This window comes from Notamacropus eugenii, chromosome 4 (genome assembly GCF_028372415.1).
Source record: "Notamacropus eugenii isolate mMacEug1 chromosome 4, mMacEug1.pri_v2, whole genome shotgun sequence".
Taxonomy (NCBI): Eukaryota; Metazoa; Chordata; class Mammalia; order Diprotodontia; family Macropodidae; genus Notamacropus; species Notamacropus eugenii.
The window spans coordinates 76,265,984-76,283,479 of NC_092875.1; the positions used below are offsets into that span (position 1 = coordinate 76,265,984).

Below are 17,496 nucleotides of genomic sequence, written 5' to 3' on the forward strand. Positions count from 1 at the left end.
GGATTATATATGCAAAGGCAGCACTTCATAAACTATATATATATAGATATATAGATATAGATATAGATATAGATATATAAACTTACCTTTCTCTACCACTTTAAGGATTAAAAATCTCTTTATCCCCAACTCTAAATGCTCATGGTAATTGACCTTACTTTGAAAGAGTTGTGGTTTCATGTGCAAGACTGTAACTAGGATAAGAGACTAGAGTTTACCCCAGAGCACCAAACTGAGAGGACATGGATCTGATCAGCGTTTTGGGTCCTTTAGCATTATGGAAACAACAGAGATCAGATCAGTATCTAGTTAGCAAAAATCAATTAGAAATTCAAACAGGAGGCCAGGATAACAGTGCTTTGGCTACCTACTTCACAAGGTTATCACACAATCTTGCACTAAAACAACATTTTTCTGACAAAAATTACTTGAATCATAAAGTGTATATGGATACAAGGGGAATTGAAGAAATTCATTGACAAAACACTTAGCAGGTAATTGGCTTTTAGTAACTGCTAGTAAAACACATTTGCAGACAACAGAAGATACCAGATAGTTTCTTTTTGCAGTGCTTTAGATAAAGATTGAGTTAATAGAGAGTGAAAAAAGAGCTCTTTCCAAAAAGCAGGAAGTTACAGGGGTTTGGTTTTTCGCTCATTAGTAGTAAGGAACATTCTTCAACAAATATGGCCTCAAGAAAAAGGCCTTCAACCCAAGTTCACCCGTTTCACAACAGCAACATAACTGATTCATAGAACCTAGGCTAGTACCTACATGTATTTTTAGAAATACCACTGCCTGAATTCTTACCAAGGAGTATGATTTTGACTTTTCCAGTGAAAAGAAATTTTAAAAATAAAGAAGATACTGAAAAATGATTCCATGTCTCATTGTCTTAGAGAACAGGAAGGCTGCTGAAAACCCCAAGATAACTTATCTTCAACTGCAGAAAAAAAGGAGAAAAACCACCATATGTCTTAACACTTCTACTTTTAAGAAATACTCAGATCTGAAATTTTATAAAAGAGAGTTTGGTTTTTTTATGTTTTTTAAGAGTAGATAAGATAACCTGCAATAAGAAGAAAATCTAGTTAACTGGAGAATAGCTTCTTTACTTATTCCCTCGAAGCAGAGTTTTGTGTCCTCGAATGCAAACCTTAGTCTTTCTGGAGGGTTGGGAATTTAGTGGCATATTACACCAAGATTGTTGTAATGGTTTCTCTTTTTGGTGAATCTGGCATCAATTTGAAAAATCAGAAGAAAAGGTTTTTTTTCTTTTTTTAAATCTAAGTTGATTTTCAGTTCCATATTCTTCCCCTTTGCTGCACTCAACCATCAAGAAGGCAAGAAAAATAAAATAAAAAATAAAAATCCTTATTACAATGTATAAACTAACAAAGCAAATTTCTGCACTAGTCATTTTAGCTGGCAAATTTTTTTAAAAACTCAGAAAAGGCCAACCACCAACACAAGAACTTTACATATCTTGCCTACTTGAATCAAAGGTAGAGAGGGACCAGTCTTCACTACAGTGCTATTTAGTGAATGACTTCATTTGGGTTTGGTTTTGTTTTGTTTCTTTGTTTTGTTTTGGTGAAATATAAAGTGAATTCCTCAGATGAGAGGGTGGGAGAGGGAGTGCTATGCCCTGTTTCCCAATTAGGACAGCACCAACAGGAGGAGGACACGGAACTTCCAGGAGTTCCTACTAAGGAGCTAGAAAGAACTAGCATTTCCTCATTTTGAGTCTCAAAAAGATATCCAGTATTGCTTCATTTATCAGCAAAAGGAAATAGGTCACAGCCTAGGAAGTGTGGTCTTATGAATACACTTAAGACATTAAAAGTAGCAACCAAGTTGAGGCATCACGTCAGTGATTACAAAATTGCTTCTTAAATAAGAAGAAGAGAGAAATGCAGCCATTTCACTACATTTCTTGCTCCTCATTTCTAAACCAATTGTCTCAGAAGACATCAAATTCTGTGAAATTTCAAAGGTCTGAAATAAAGCACAGGATAAAGGTTTTTCAAGTGGCTAGGCTGGTGGATATGACTGCTTAACGTCATGGGAATCAGATGTCCATTACTTCTTCCAAGTAAGTAAAGAGGGACAAGTGACGATCACAATCAATGTTGAACTTGGAGGGAAGGGAGTAATGAGTTTGAGAATTCTCTCAGTCTTTGGCATCTCTCCTTGCTTTAGGTCCCTTACTTTTGAATAGTTCTGTGCTTTAGCTACTTTGCAAGAGGGGAGGAGGGGCAGGGAGGAAAGATGAAAATTAAATCAGTTTGTGTAGAGTGTTTTAGTAGCATACAAAGACATACATACACACACACATGCACAAACATTTGATAGAAGAGGAGCTGGAAGATATTGAGTAAAATGTGAGTTTGCAGTTATCTAGAGATTATAGTATTCCATACAAGAGATCCCTGTTCTTCCATTTTCTTGGACAGAAACTTGATTATTAGCAGGTGAATTTCAGAAAAACCTGGAAAGTCTTACATGAATGGATGCTGAGTGAAATGAGCAGAACCAGGAAAACTTTATACATACATTGTGCAATAATCAACTGTGGTAGTTTTAGCTCTTCGCAATGATCTAAGACAATTCCAAAAAACTCATGACAGAAAGTGCTATCCACATCCAGAGAAAGAACTATGGCATGTGAATTCAGATTGAAGCATATACTGTTTTTTCTTTTTTTCTTTCTCGTGGTTTTTCCCTTTTGTTCTGATTCTTCTTTGACAACAGGACTAATGTGGAAATATGTTTAATATGATTGTACATGTATAGCCTGTATCAGACTACATGCCATCTTGGGGAGAGGATATGGGGAGAAACAAATTTGGAATTCAAAATCTTATAAAAGTGAATGTTGAAAATTATCATTACACATAACTGGAAAAAATAAAATTAGTGAGGGGGAAATAAACTTGATTATTATGGGACTGGATTATAGGGGTTTCTGAAATGCCAAACTTAAGTTAAATGGGAATCAAAGATTTGTAAGTTTTACAGCTGGAAAACTGGATTTAGAACAAGAGAAATCGGATTCAGATTTTACCCTTGCTAGTTAATACTTCTGCAACTTTAGCTGGAAGCTCTATCCACTTCTCTGAAACTCAATTTCTTCATCAATAAAATTAGGTGAATGGATTCCATGATATCTAACATCCTTCCTGACTCTAAATCCTACTATCTTGTGAAACTAATTTCTAAACCAGAATTTTTGAGCTTCAAGTGACCACAGAGATAGTATAGTCCAACGCCCTCGTTTTACTGAGGAGACTGAAACTCAGAGAGTTACCATGACCAAAGGACCACAGAGTAAGAGGCAGAACCAGAATTTGAACTCAGGTTTCCTTCATCCCTTGGCAACCACCTCAGTGGCTGCACTTTCTCTCACATTCCCTCCCTCATTTGTCATGGTGAAGGAGCTGAAGTAATCTTTGCTCCCCATTGCTATTTTCAAGACTTTCCCAGCTTACATAATCATTCAGCAACCTCTCCTCCTTTGAGGTTCATACAATCCAAATTTATCACCTAATGTAGTAGCTGTTTATCTTCTAACGCTTAAGACTTCATCTGCTGACCCTTAAATATTTGGCTCACAGTATTTCTTCTTTTATATAATTAATTTATTTGTTTTCAGTTTTGATCAATCACTTCCATAAGTTTTAAATTTTCTCCCCCTCCCTCCCCAAGAAAGCGTGCAATCTTACATGGGTTCTATACATACATTCTTCTTAAACACATTTTCACATTAGTCACGTTGCATAAAAAAATTAAAACAAAGGCTCATGGTATTTCTATCCCCTTCAATTCCTACCCTTACTCTAAGGGATTTCAAAATTCCTGTTGACTTCTGACTTCCTTATTCTATTCATTTCCCATGACTTTCCTCTTTCACCCATAGTGATGATCATACCCTTGGTCTTGCCACCACCCATAAATGTTCCACTTCCAGTTTCAAGAATTCCAAACTTCCTTTAGCCAATCAAATTCCTTTAGCTTTTTACTCCTCTAATGCTTTATTTCAGCTCACCCTACTCTTCATCCTCACCGTGACCTCCAATCCACCCATCTCACTTCACTCCTACCAGTCATCATGCCTACTTTGCTAATCCTCTCCTTCCTTCCCAATATCAACTTCATGGTAAACCAGTTCAACTCTACACCAATCCTGTTCCCTTTTCTTCTTCCAGATCACACGTTGCCAAATCTCACCCTGCATTTTTCCCATCTGATTTCATTCCTATTTAAATAAAAATGATGGCAATAGTAATAATAACAATAACTAGTATTTATAGATATATATAGCATTTTGAAGTGTGCAAAGTTCTCTACAAATATTAGCTCACTTTTTATTCTCACTACCCTGGGAGGTGGGTGCTATTATTATCATCTCTACTTGATATAACAAGAAAATTAAATTGGAAGCTTCTTGAGGGCAGGGACTGCCTTTTGTCTCTTTTTCTGTCTCCAGTGCCTAACGCAATGCCTGGCACACAGTAGGTGCTCAACAAATGTTTGTTTATTGGTTAATTAGATGCATAAACTTCCAGTGAGGCAGGATGCTGTGATGGAAAGAGTCTTAAGTTTGGAGTCAGGAGACCTGAGTTTGAATTCTGCCTCTGCTACTTATTATCTGTGTGACCTTGAGCAAGTCCCTTCCCTTCTTTCTGGGACTCAGGTGCCCAAACTATTAAAAGCAAAGTTTGAAAAGGATTATCTCGAAGGTACAGTGGAAAACTTTTTATTCATTTTTACGTTCATTCCCCCTGAATGAACAGGTAGTTCTAATGGACTGTTACCTTTGTTTAGACCAATGCAAGCCTTTTTACACCCTGTTTCCAGTTCAAATTTCCCACCTGCCTTCCATTGACCAGCATTCCAGGATTCACCCTACTCTATGTGGGCCACATTCCTCATTTTCTTTGTAGAATGACATGTTATAAATTCTTTTAAAGGAATCCCCTTAATTGATGTGTAATCCTTCTAGTGTCGACCTTACAGTTTGGTTAAAGAGGCAAACAGTCTAGGTGATATCTTAATTGAACAGGTGGTAAATACAATAAAAGAGTTGACAAAATGTCAGTTGACATTATGATTCAGGATATCTGTGTTTTCTTTACCATTAACATGCCATAACATAGTATGTGTCCACAAAACATCAAGAAAAAGTCCCATTATTCAAGATAATGTCTCAGGTAAAGGGTCCCATAAGTCAGCCCCTTCTCACCTTGTTGACATAGGAAATGGTATTCTCTGAGTTTACTCAGAGCACAAAGAAGCTGCTAGGCTCAAGCTCTTCTTCTGGTTGATTAGTTCAGGCGCTGGCCCTTATTGAGTTTTCAAACATGATGTTAAATGATTATCACTGGTATTACAGATAGGACGTATTTTCTGTGGAAACTCAATGCCTTCTTTGTTTCTCACAATCCCTTCCAACTCTAAATGCTATATGGACTCCCAAGTTCCCATAGGACAGTGGAGATCAAGGTCCTAGAATCATGCTGGCATGGACCTTACAATTGAGGTGGCCCAGCCCTTCTTTCTAGAGATGGGGAAAGTGAGCTCTTAAAAGAGGAAGCAATCTGATCCAAGGAAGGCCAGTTTGCTGCTGATCCCAGGCCTGCCTGGACTTGACAAGTCTGGGTCTTTATTACTTTCTTTCCGTGGAGTCAGAGGAACCAGTTTCAATCCCTGCACTCCTAAGTAACTGTGTGATCTAGACCACATACATCATGGGACTTCCTAGGGTCATGGTTTCTGTATCTGTAAAACAAAAGGATTGGATCAGATGGCCACTAAGGTCCCATAATCCCCCTCTCTATTTTAGGCCTCTGTGTCTTGGTTCTTCTGGAAACTGCTGCAGCCCAGAACCCCAAAGGTGAGTGTGCTTGGAGCCTGCCCCATTCACAGCTGGAGACTGACAGAAGCTCAGACAGGGAAGAGAGAGGCCTGATGTGCAGAGCAGGACATAGAAAGGGGTTGCCTCTACAACTCAACAAACCCACTCAAGTCCCTTGAGCCATATCCTTCCTTCCAATGCCACCCTTCTGACTCAAGATAGAATCCCTGCTTTGTTACTGGCTAGCTAGGTGATCCTGAGCACACCCAGGCCTCAGTTTCCTGATCTGTAAAATGGAAGTACTTGTGCCATGGACTTTACAGGGTTGTAAGGAAATCATTTGATAAGCTTTAAGGCATGGTAGAAATGTGCTATCTTTGTAAAAATCAGTGTTAGCCTCACTACTTCCTCCTTACCCCAATTAAATGATGAGAAAGAAGCAAGCTATTGTTGGCCTCCTTCCCCTTATCTGCCAGGTTCACAGGTTAGTCAGTTATAGGTGGGAAATTTGAATTGGAAACAGGGGATAAAAAGTTCATAGGTTAGCTAGGTCCTAAGCTAGGGACTCCCTGATCTCCCACACACACACCCCCAATCAGGTGTAAACATGAATCTAACAGACTATAACAAGGGCTATTCCCATGGGAGCAGCAGCTGTCAGTTTCCTCATCTGTAAAATGGGGGTAACAATCACTATGTGTTATGCCTTAAAGGAATGTTGTGGCAGATGTACTTTATAAACCTTAAAGCATGTTAGAAACCAGAGTTGTGACTGTCAGTTTTATTCCTTTGACTAGATTCTCAATGTCGTCGTCGGTGTCCCCAGAATGCCACTTGTATCAATGGGACCCGCTGTGCCTGTGATGATGGATTTGCTTCTACAAGTGGGGAGAAATACTTCAGTGACCCTCTGGAGATCTGTGACGGTAAAGAAGCCTTACCCACATTAGTCCAAGAATTGGAACAAGAGAGAGGGAGAGGAGTGAGAGGGAGTGAGGAACAAGGACTCCTACCAAGCAGCTGCTTTTTGAAGAGAGGGGAAGTGGAGGAAGCAGGAGACAAGGGGAGAAGGAAAGAGGGAAAGAGAAGAAGCAGCAGAAAAGTGACCTGCTGTGATGGGGTCAGGATGCTGGTGGACCTCAGTGGCACCTGGGAACCTGTGAGACCCTAGAATCTCATACTGTTGGCCCACTAACTTGCTGTGGTCACCTAAGTCATATCAATATCTCAGTTTACCCTTTAATCAAATGGGTGTTATGCTTGGTGGTTGAAGAGATAATTCCAACAAATCTGTGATATCATCAATTTGGATATTCCCTCCAATAAAGCAGCCCACCCCTTTCCATCCCTTCCCACCCTGGGTGAATCTGTCCTGTCCTTGAGTTTGACACACACAAAATTATGATTCTTCCCAAGGTGCCCGAGGCCTTTCTCACTTTCTCCTGAAAAAGAGGAGACTTATGGGGCATTCTGAATGTTCACCTGTCACCTTTTGACACTTACTGGCTGTGTGACCTTGGACAAGTCACTTCAGCTCTGTTTGCTTCCATTTACTCAGCTGTAAAATGGAGATCATGATAGCACCTACCGCAAAAGGCTGTTGTAAGGATCAAATGAGATAATAGTTGTAAAAAGTACCTGGAACACAATAGGTGTTGTATAAATGCCTATTCCCTCCCCACCACCATCTTGCAACTCTCCATTTCTCTGTATCTGATACTCATTTGAAATTCTTCAGAGATTCTCATGTTCAGGTCTCACAGACAAACCACAAGACTGACAGAATATTAGCTTATAAAATATGGACCTTGGTTCAGAGTAAAAGACTGAGAACCTTAAAGGAGCCTTGCGGCTTCTTGAAGGCAATCCAGTCTGTTCTCCCCCTTGTGTTTAATTTTTGCCCCAACTTCTCATCCATTTGTCCCAGTGTCTGTCCCAGAGATACATGCTGATAGACAATCTGGGCAATAGACATGCTTCATCCACTTGGTCTTTCCTGTATGGATAGTTAGGCCAAATTCTTTTCAGTAGTTATGGATGGAAGAGAAACAACGAAGAATGCCATAGACTATGACTTCAAGGAGCTTAGTGGAAGAGATAGGGCACAAATAAATAGAATACAAAGTAGACTGTGATTGGGCACCCCCACCCATCCTTGAAAAGGCCAAAAACTTTGTACGGGTAAATTTGACCAGGGGGAGAGAGTCCTTTGAACTAAGGCAAGGAGGAGGTAATGTAAGCTCTTCAGGGACAGGGTGACTGTTCTGATTTTGTCTGGCACACAGTAAGTATTCAGTTAGATTTTGTGGAATTGAACTGAACACAAGAGGATTCTAATAAGAATGAGAAGGCAGGGTACTCCAGGCAGGATTTACAGCCTGGTTAAATGCATGAAGGCAAGAAAGGGCAGGATGAGGAGAAGCAGGGTTTTCCAACCACGGATCATGGCAGAATGCTTTTCCTACTCCAAAAAACATTTACTCTTTAAATTTAAAATTTAAGATACATCCACTTACAGTCTTAAAGAGGAGCTTAGAGCTCTAAGTGATTGTTCCAGGATCACAGAGGCTACATGCATCAGGGGCAGGATTTGAACCCAGGTCTTCTGGATCCAAGGCCAGCTCTCTGTTCACAACAATATCCTTGTTGTTCTAAGACCACTAGTGAAACATTTAAAATCTAAAGAAAATGAAGGCTAAAAAAAACTTGTGCCTGAGGTAGCTGATGGACACAGTGGATTGAGCATTCAACTCAGAGTCAGAAAGACCTTAGTACAAATTCAGCATCAAAAGCTGTATGATACTGGGCAAGTCGCTTAACCTCTCCCTCCCTCAGTTTCATAAACTGTAAAATGGGTATAATAACAACACCTAATTCCCAGGGTGTTGTGAGGGTCAAGTGAGATTATATTTGTAAAGTACTTTGTAAACCCTAAAGCAATATCTGAATGCTAGCCATAATTATAATTATTACCCACTGACAGGTTGTAAGTAGCTGCTGAAGAAGTCATGTTATCACTGAGAGGCCAGGGATCCAATGGGAAGAACATTGGCTCTGGAGTCAGAGGAGGGAGAAACAAATCCCATCTGTGATACTCACTGGCTTTGTGAACCTGGACAAGTCACTTCCCAGCTATGAACTAACCTTTCTTTATCAGTAAAAGGAGGAGGTCAGGATGATCTTCCCATCTCTAGACATGAGATCACATACCCTGCATCAAATTCCTCTTATGTGACCTTCACTGGGCCTTCCCTGCTACGAAATAACTTTTTTCTTCTTCCTTTTCTTCATTCTTTTTTCTCTTTTTTCTTTTCTCTTTCTTTATCTCTCTTTTTCCTTTTATTTTTCTTCCTTCCTTTCTTCCTTGTCTCCTTTGTCTCTCAATCTCACCAGGCTAAAAGTGAAGCATCTATTCCTGGGCCCAATTCAACTACTGATTTATGGGCAGGGAAATTTTCCCCATTCCATTTCCAACCTGGGCCAGCTTTTCCATCCCTGGGCAGCCTGGCAGCCCTCCCCTCCTAGGAACTCACTATGTTGGTGCCAGACAGTGTGGACACTTGAATCACTTTATCCCACTTGTAGCTCAGAACTCCAAAGCTCAAGGTGTCCACCTCAACCCCCCCTCTCAGGGAGCAGGGATTACAGGGCATACAACCTGCCCAATTATTTTATTTGTCCACAATTTTATCTCTATAATACTTCTAATAGGATGTGTACCCATCCAATGTAGCCATTCAGAACCTTGTTCAGTCTTCTTAAAGCTCTCATGGCCATGACTCCCTGCCCCCTAGGGTCTCAGCCTCCTACTCTACTGAGAACACCAAGGCTGTCCTCCCAGAACTCCCTCACTTCCTGGCCACCATCCTCTTCTCCTGTTCCTCTGTTTCTGGGGAAGACATGGCTCTTTTCCAGCCCCTTTACTGGTCCCCTCCATCTCCCCTCCTATCCTCTCTCCTGGAACTGGTCCTGGAGACAATGACCTGACCCCTGCCTCCAAATCATCAGCCTCTCCTTGGCCATCAGCTCCTCAGATCTCCCCCATCCTCAGAAATCCCTCTTGACCTCCTCTATCTTTTCTCCCTTTTACTGTCAGAGGCTTGAGAAGAGATGACTGCAATTATATGTCAGCAGAAAGGATCCAGAGAGAATTCAGCGATGAGGCTTGGCACTGTCCCTGAGCCTACTCCCTTTCACTACCTTCCTGATCTTATCTTCCATTTTCTTTTTTAATCAATAAGCATTTTCTTCCAATTCCTCTCACCCTCTTGGAAGAGAAAAAGAAAAAGAAAGGCAATGTAACAAATAACACACTGTAGTCAGATGAAACAAATTCCTTCTATGTTCAGTGCCCTTAGCTCCTCACTACAGATGCCACGTTTAATCCTGGGAACTCTCTCCTTCTCCCTGTTCCTTCCGGTCCAACTCAGGCCTCCTTAGGAAATGTCATCCAAGTGCTGTGACCAGATCTTGGCTCAGGGCTGGGAGGTTCAAATCTTTTTCCAAGCTACAATCCAGAAGAAGGAACTGAGGCCACAAGAGCCTGACCTGCTTGGCAATGCTGCCTCATGGGGCAGAGGGAGGAGACTGTCCCTATAGGGGCCATTTCCTTTCTTTTCTTGTGAACTTTCATTCTCTGCCAACCTCATCTGCCCCATCCTCGGTAGGACTCCCTCTGGGCTCAGGCTCACAGAGACCAATAGGTGCCTCTAGCCTGAGGGGAGAAGGGATCATCAGAATTAATAGCAAGATCTCCACAGCACTTCAGCTTTACAAAACCCTCCTTTCTCTCTGATTTTACCTCCCAATTACACTGCATGGATCTTGTCTGTTCATGGTTGTTTGCCTGTTGTCTCCCCCATTAGCCTGTGAGCACGTCTTCCAGTCCAGGGATTGTTATTGCCTCTCTTTGTACCCCCAGTGTGCCTAGCACAGTGTCTGGCACGTAGGAAGTGCTCCATAAATGCTCGTGGACTGACTGACTAGAGGTATTTTTGATCTTCTGATGAGGAAAGTGAGGTCCCAGGAGGTGCAGAAGCCTGCCTCTGTGGGTCCCCGCCCTCACTGTGTGCCTGGTCCCCACCCAGGCCTAAGCTTCCTTTTTCCAGCAGCTGTTGAGCAGACCAACCTCTCTCTCTGTGATTTGTTTCTGACATATTTCTCTCTCTCACCAATACAGATACTTAGGAATGGGAAATGAAATGAATCCATTTCTTAGAGGAAACATACTGGAAGTTGACTCTGTCAAGGAACTATGAAGGTTTTATGCAGATCTTTCCCATGAAAACAGCCTTTGGGAGAGACACCAAAGAAATTACAAATTCAAGCTCTGATGAGAGCACAGGCCTTAGCCATTGTCTCATCCAGTTCCTGTACTTGTAGAGATCAGGAACCTGAGGACCTTATATTGTTAATAGATGTTTGGGGAGATCAGTTTGAGAACTAGGTGGTTTATTGAGGGACAGCAGGAGTCTCTGGACCACATTCTGATACAGCATCACAGGGAGAGAGATGCTGTCAGGTCTCACTCCCCCAGGGATGGGGGGCTGAGAAGATCCCTGGAGAACTCCGACCTTCATGCTCCCAGTATCCTCTCCCTGCCTCTCACACCAAGCCAGAAGCTGGATGCACTGAAAGACAAACCTTCATTCTCTCTATTAGGTCTGGAGGCTGTGGGATTTCCTTGTTTGTTTGGACAATTAGAATCTGTTCAAGGTAAAGGGGATGGTGTCAACCAATGGGGCAGAGATTGGAGGGAATGACCAGACACGAGATGTGACCTCCCTCCTCCCCATATGAATGAGCCCATCTAAGACCACATAGAGCCCTGCTTCACCCCATCAAGGAGGCAGAACATCTGGGTCACTAGGGAGGAGCCTGAGGGCCCCCTTAGCCAACATGAAAGAGTAGGCATTTCTGAAGCATTTACTGTGCAATCACCAATTCACTGAATGTGGACAATAAAAATACCAAAAAAAAAAAAAAAAGTGGATGCACTGCTCTCAAGAAACTTCTGTGTTAAACATGAGAGAGAAGAGGAGTCTGGGGAGTTCAACTTCAAACTCCATGACCTTTAACTAGCTTTATGACCTTAGGTCACTTAACTTCCCTGGGTCTTACTTTCCTCATTTGGGTTCTGGACCAGATGTCCTCTATGTTCCCTACTAGCTCTTCAGTTCAGTAGTTTCAGTCATATCCAAATCTCTGCAACTCTGTTTGGGGTTTTCTTGGCAGAAATACTAGAGTGCTTTACCATTTCCTTCTCTAGCCCTTTTGACAGATAAGGAAAGTGAGGTTAACAGGGTTAAGGGATTTGTCCAAGTAAGTCTGAGCCAAGATTTGAACTCTGAAAGATGAGGCTTCCTGACTCCAGGACTGGCATTCGATCCACTGAGACACCCAGCTGCCCAGCTCCAGGAGCCTTTAATAAAGAGGAGGTCTATTTCTTCACCCAAAGAGGGGAGGAGAGAAATGAATGTCACTGAGATCATTGCTTGAGGAGGCCCAGGCCAAGAAAGGAAAGAGATTCTTAATAGAAAACTCCAGAGGCTCCAGGGGTTTGGGGTGTCTCTGTCTAGTCAAGTTTCAACCTCTTCAGGAGCTGAATAGTGGCAAGAGATGGGAGAGTGCCTGGACGCCTCTGCAAGGTCTCTCTTGTGTCCAAACTAGGGTTGTTCCTCATGCCTTTTCCCTTCAACTTACATGGATGAATGTCAGCACAATAGCTTACTCTGTGCACCAAGTAGCTCTGTCTAAATAACCCCGGAAGCCACATGTACGCCTGCAAGCCAGGCTTTGCCAAAAGCAACAAGAAAGAGATTCAGGGCTGCATTGGTAAGCCTCTGTGGGAGGCAGACCAGCGACTCCCAGGGGATGAACTGAGGCCCTCAGGGTGTCTATGAGAAACCCCCTAGGTAAGCCAACCAAGGATCAGAACCAAGGCAGGGATCAGCTTGTATAGGGAAGAGGTGATGTTTCCCCCAGACATCAGAGCCAAGGGAGCTGGGACAGAGACACTGGAGAATTTGGGCTGCTGTCCAGAGCCTAGGGCCTGGATAGAACCAGGAATCTCTGAGCTGGAAGAAGTTTGGAACCAAGTGCTCTAGGAAACAGAATATGGGCAGTACTAGCCAGATGCCCTCAAGCCTTGGAGAACCTGTGACCACTGAGGCAGTCCCATGTGCTGGGAAGAACAATTCCCTTCAGCATAGGATCCCTGAGCCTGATGCACTGGCCCAGCCATTTTAGAGGCCATGGCCAAGTCACTCACCCCTTCAGAGGATCGGGCACTCATCTATAGGACTCCCAGCCCACCTCCCAAGGTTGTGGTAAAGAAAGGCTTTGTAACCTTAAGGTGCCACTGAAATGGAGGCTGTTGTTATTATCCAGGCTGTCTGATTTCCTTTTGCCACAGGGAGTCCACTCAATGGGCCTTCTTCCATGATCCTTCTGTAACTCTGACCCAGCACTTGGAACAGTTCCCCTCACTTCCCTCACCCTCTTCATATCCCAAGACCACGTTGTTTCTATCATGAATTTCCCTGATGAAAGTTTTTCTTCTGTTCTTTGGAACTCCTCATTGATTATAGGGTACAGGGGGCTCACACTCCCATGAACATCTCTAGTGCCCTCTGTGTGGACCTCAATTATGTTCTCTGTATTACAGTCGGACTGTGGAATGGGATATTGGTATTAAAATAGAGGTCTTTAACTTTTAGAGGTCATTGGAGGAGATTGGCATTTTCTTGGACTTAAGCCTGCTATCCACCTCTGTTGAATTTTGAGCCCAATTCACTTTCTAGCCCAATTCATCTATCATAATGATGAACAGGCTCTATAGGTTTTCCATCCAATTGCAGGTCATAATCTGGGCAATAGACATTATTCATCCACTTGGTCTTTCTTGTGTGGATGGTCAGGCCAAATTCTTTTGGGTGGTTATGGATTGGAGAGATTCCAAGAAAATACCATGGACCCTCTCTTTGAGGAACTTACAATCAACTAGAAAAGGTATGACAAAAATAAGAAGAATACAAAGAATACTGTGGTAGGGTCTCCACATTAAAAATGGGAGTGCCAAAGTGTATGGGGCAATTTGAACAAGGAGAGAGATTCCTTTGAACTGGGGCAAGGGTAAGGGAATCAGAGAGGATGCCAGTAGAATGTGAACTCTTTGGGGACAGGGGGATTGTTCTGGTTTTGTCCTTGTATCCTCAGTGCCTAGCACACAGTAGGCATTCAATTGGTGTTTGTTGAATTGACCTGGACAGAAGAGGATCCTAACAGGCAGGGATGGGGAGGCAGTATGTTCCAGATAGGAGGTACAGTAGGATTTCCCTGTTCTACAAAAACAATTTTGCTCTTATACTCTTTTACGATACAGCCACTGATAGTCTTACAGAGCTGCTTAGAGTGCTAAGAAGTTCAGTGAAGTTTCCAGGATCACACAGCCAACATGCATGCAGGACTTGAACCTGGGTCTTCTGGCTCTAAGGACAGCTCTCTGACAATATCCTTGCTACCTTAAGACGACTAGTGAAACATTTAAAATCCAAAGAAAACGAAACCCAGATAGCTTTGGTGTAGTGGATAGAGCATTGGATCCAGAGTCAGAAAGATCTGAGTTCAAATCCAACAGTAGATACTGTGTGACTCTGAGCAAGTCACTTCATCTATGCCTGTCTTAGTTTCATAGACTGTAAAATGGGGATAATAATAGCACCCAACTTCCAGGGTTTTGTGAGGATCAAGTGAGATAATACTTATAAAGTGCTTTATAAACCCTAAAGCACTATATGAATGCTAGCTATAATTATAACTTTTATCCATAGGAAGGTGGTAAGTAGCTGCTGAAGTAAGTCCTGTTATCCCTGGGAGGCTGGGGGTCCAATAGGAAGAGCATTGACTCTGGAGTCAGAGGAGGGAGAATCAGATCCCATCTTTGATACTTACTGACTGTGTGAACCTGGACAAGTTAGCCACGAACTGACCTTTCTTTGTCAGTAAAAGGGGGAGGTCAGTATAAGCCCCAAGCTCTAAACATGGGAACCCCATAGCTTGGATGAAATTCCTCTTGACTGATTTTAACTAGACCTTCCCTGCTAGACAACCTTTTTCTTCTTTCTTTTTCTTTCTTCTTTTTGTTCTTCATTCTTTCTTTCTTTTTTCTTTCCTTTCCTTAATTCTTTATTCTCTTTTCTTTTCTTCCTTTCTTTTTTATTTTTTTATCTTTCCTTTCTTCCTTCATTCTCCCAGTCTCATCAGTCTGTAAATACATCAGCCACTTATGACATCAATCCCACTACTGACTTATGAGCAGGGGAACTCTCCCCCATTCCAATTTCAACTGGGGATAGTTCTCCCATCCCTAAGCAGACTAGTAGTTCTCTCCTTCTAGGAAATCATTCTCCTGGTGCCAGGTTTATTGTGAACACACTTCACTTTCTCTCTCCTGTAGCTCAGAACTCCAAGGGTCAGGGAATCCATGTAAGCCTCCCTTTCAGGGAGCAGGGATTACAGAGCATCCTACCTGCTTAATCTTTGTATTTGTCCACGATTTCATCTCTATAGTATTCCTAAAGCTTCTATGCTTCCAATGGGGCAGTTTAAAACCCTGCCCTGTCTCCTTAAAATTCTCACGTCCATAACCCTCTGCCCCCTTGAGTCTCAGCAGGGCACCTGGCCTCCCACTCTACTGAGAAGATCAAGGCTGCCCTCCCAGAGCTCCCTCACCTCCTGGACATCATCCTCCCCAGACCATCCTCTTCTCCTGTTCCTCTCTTTCTGGGGAAGACATAGCTCTTTTCCTTGCCCAGGCCAGCCTCCTTACTGGTGCCCTCCACCTCTTCCCCTCTCCTCTCTCCTGGCCCTGGATACCATGACCTGACCCTCCCCCTCCAAATCAGCCTCTCCCTAGCCATCAGCTACTCAAATCTCCCCCATCCTCAGGAATCCCTCCTGGCCTCCTCAATTTACCTCCTCTATCTTTTCTCTCTTTCACTGTCAGAGGCCTGAGAAGAGTTGTCTGTACTTATATCCCAGCAGGAAGGACCCAGAAAGAATTCAGAAATGATGTTTGGCACTGTCCCTGAGCCCATCCCCTTCCACTACTTTACTGATCATTTTTTTCTTCTCTTTTCCTTTCTTTTTTCAATTAATAAACGTGTCTTTCCTCTTCTTCCCAACTTCCCCTTGGAATTGACAAAGAAAAATAAAGCCCCAGTAACAAATAGCACAGTGTACTCAGATGAAAGACATTCCCACATGGGCCGTGTGCTGATATGTATGTTTCATTTCTTGTTTTCTTATCCTCTTATGTTGCAGATGTTAATGAATGTGTACCACCTGTTAGTATATCCTGCGGTCCCCATGCTGACTGTTGTAATACAGAGGGAAGTTACCACTGCATCTGTCTCCCTGGATATGCACTGCCTTCTGGGGAGAAGACATTCCCAAATGCCACTATGAATGACTGTCAAGGTACAAAGCTCCCCTACATTCTTTGGCTAGCCTGGGAGTCACTGAAGGGCTCTTTCTGCTGAGCTGAGGGCAGAGAAGCCCCTCCCTGCATGGGCCACCTCTGGCCAGTGCCTTTGCCTCCTCATATGGGTCCCCTCTGACCTTCCCCAGGCTCCTCCCTGACTGGGGCTATCTCTGTTCAGTGCCCTTAGCCCTTCACCACAGGGACCACCTCTAAGTCCAGGGAACTCTCCTCTTCTCCCTATTCTGTCCATCCCAGTTCAGGCCTCCTCAGAAAACCTCATCCAAGTACTGTGGCCACACCTTGGCTCAGAGTTGGGAGGTTCAAATCTCTTTCCAAGCTACAACCCAGAAGAAAGAATTGAGGCCACAGGATTCTGACCTGTCTGGCAACACTGCCCCAATGTTTAGGAGACAGAGGGAGGAGGGATATTTTGGAGGGGACTAGACAGGCTTTTCTCTCTCTCAGTGCCCTGTTCACTGTACTCTCAGAGAGGGGGTCTGTGGCACTGAGAGGCTGGGGACCTTGGAGACTCATGGAGCCAGTATATGTCTGAGGGGAAACTTGAACCCACGTTTTGGGCCATTTCATTTCCTTTCTTATGTCCTTTCTTTCTCTCCCCACCCCCGTTTGCCCCATCCTGGGAGAAACAACAGGGACCTCCAGCCTGAGAGGAGGAGGGATCATTAGAATTAATGCCAAAATTTCCACAGCACTTCAGGTTTACAAAGCCCTCCCTTCTCTCTGATTTCACCTCCCATTCACACTGCATCCATCTTGTCTTTTCAGGGTTGTCTGCATGTTGTCTCCCCCATTAGCCTGTGAGCACGTCCTCCAGTGCAGAGACTGTTATTGCCTCTCTTTGTACCCCAAGTGTGCCTAGCACAGTGCCTGGTGTACTGACTGACTGAGGGAGATACTAGGGGTATTTTTGATCATCTGATGAGGAAAGTGAGGTCCCAGGAGGGGCAGAAGCCTGCCACTGTGGCCCCTCCCTCTCTGGGTGCCAGGTCTCCTCCCAGGCCTAAGCCTCCCTTCTCTAGCAGCTGCAGAGCAGACCAGCCCCTCTCTCTCTGGTTTCCATCTGCCATATTTCCCTTTCCCAGCAATACAGATCTTTGGTGATGGAAGATGAAATGAGTCCATTTCTTGGAGGAAA

At 43.3% G+C, this 17,496-nt stretch overlaps 1 protein-coding gene across 3 annotated transcripts in view; it reads left to right on the forward strand.

Moving 5' to 3' along the window:
* Positions 1-1,848: 1,848 nt before the first annotated feature.
* LOC140499982 (adhesion G protein-coupled receptor E3-like) overlaps positions 1,849-17,496 on the forward strand; it is a 62,830-nt gene continuing 47,182 nt past the window's right edge. For 2 of the 3 annotated variants that reach the window (XM_072602090.1, XM_072602092.1), the window contains exons 1-4: positions 1,849-2,095; positions 5,846-5,896; positions 6,655-6,783; positions 16,181-16,336. In XM_072602090.1, coding sequence (XP_072458191.1) covers positions 2,065-2,095; positions 5,846-5,896; positions 6,655-6,783; positions 16,181-16,336 — 367 coding nt within the window. In that variant the 5' untranslated portion in view covers positions 1,849-2,064. The remainder of the gene's footprint in view (positions 2,096-5,845; positions 5,897-6,654; positions 6,784-16,180; positions 16,337-17,496) is intronic. The other variant, XM_072602091.1, reaches the window with a different exon arrangement.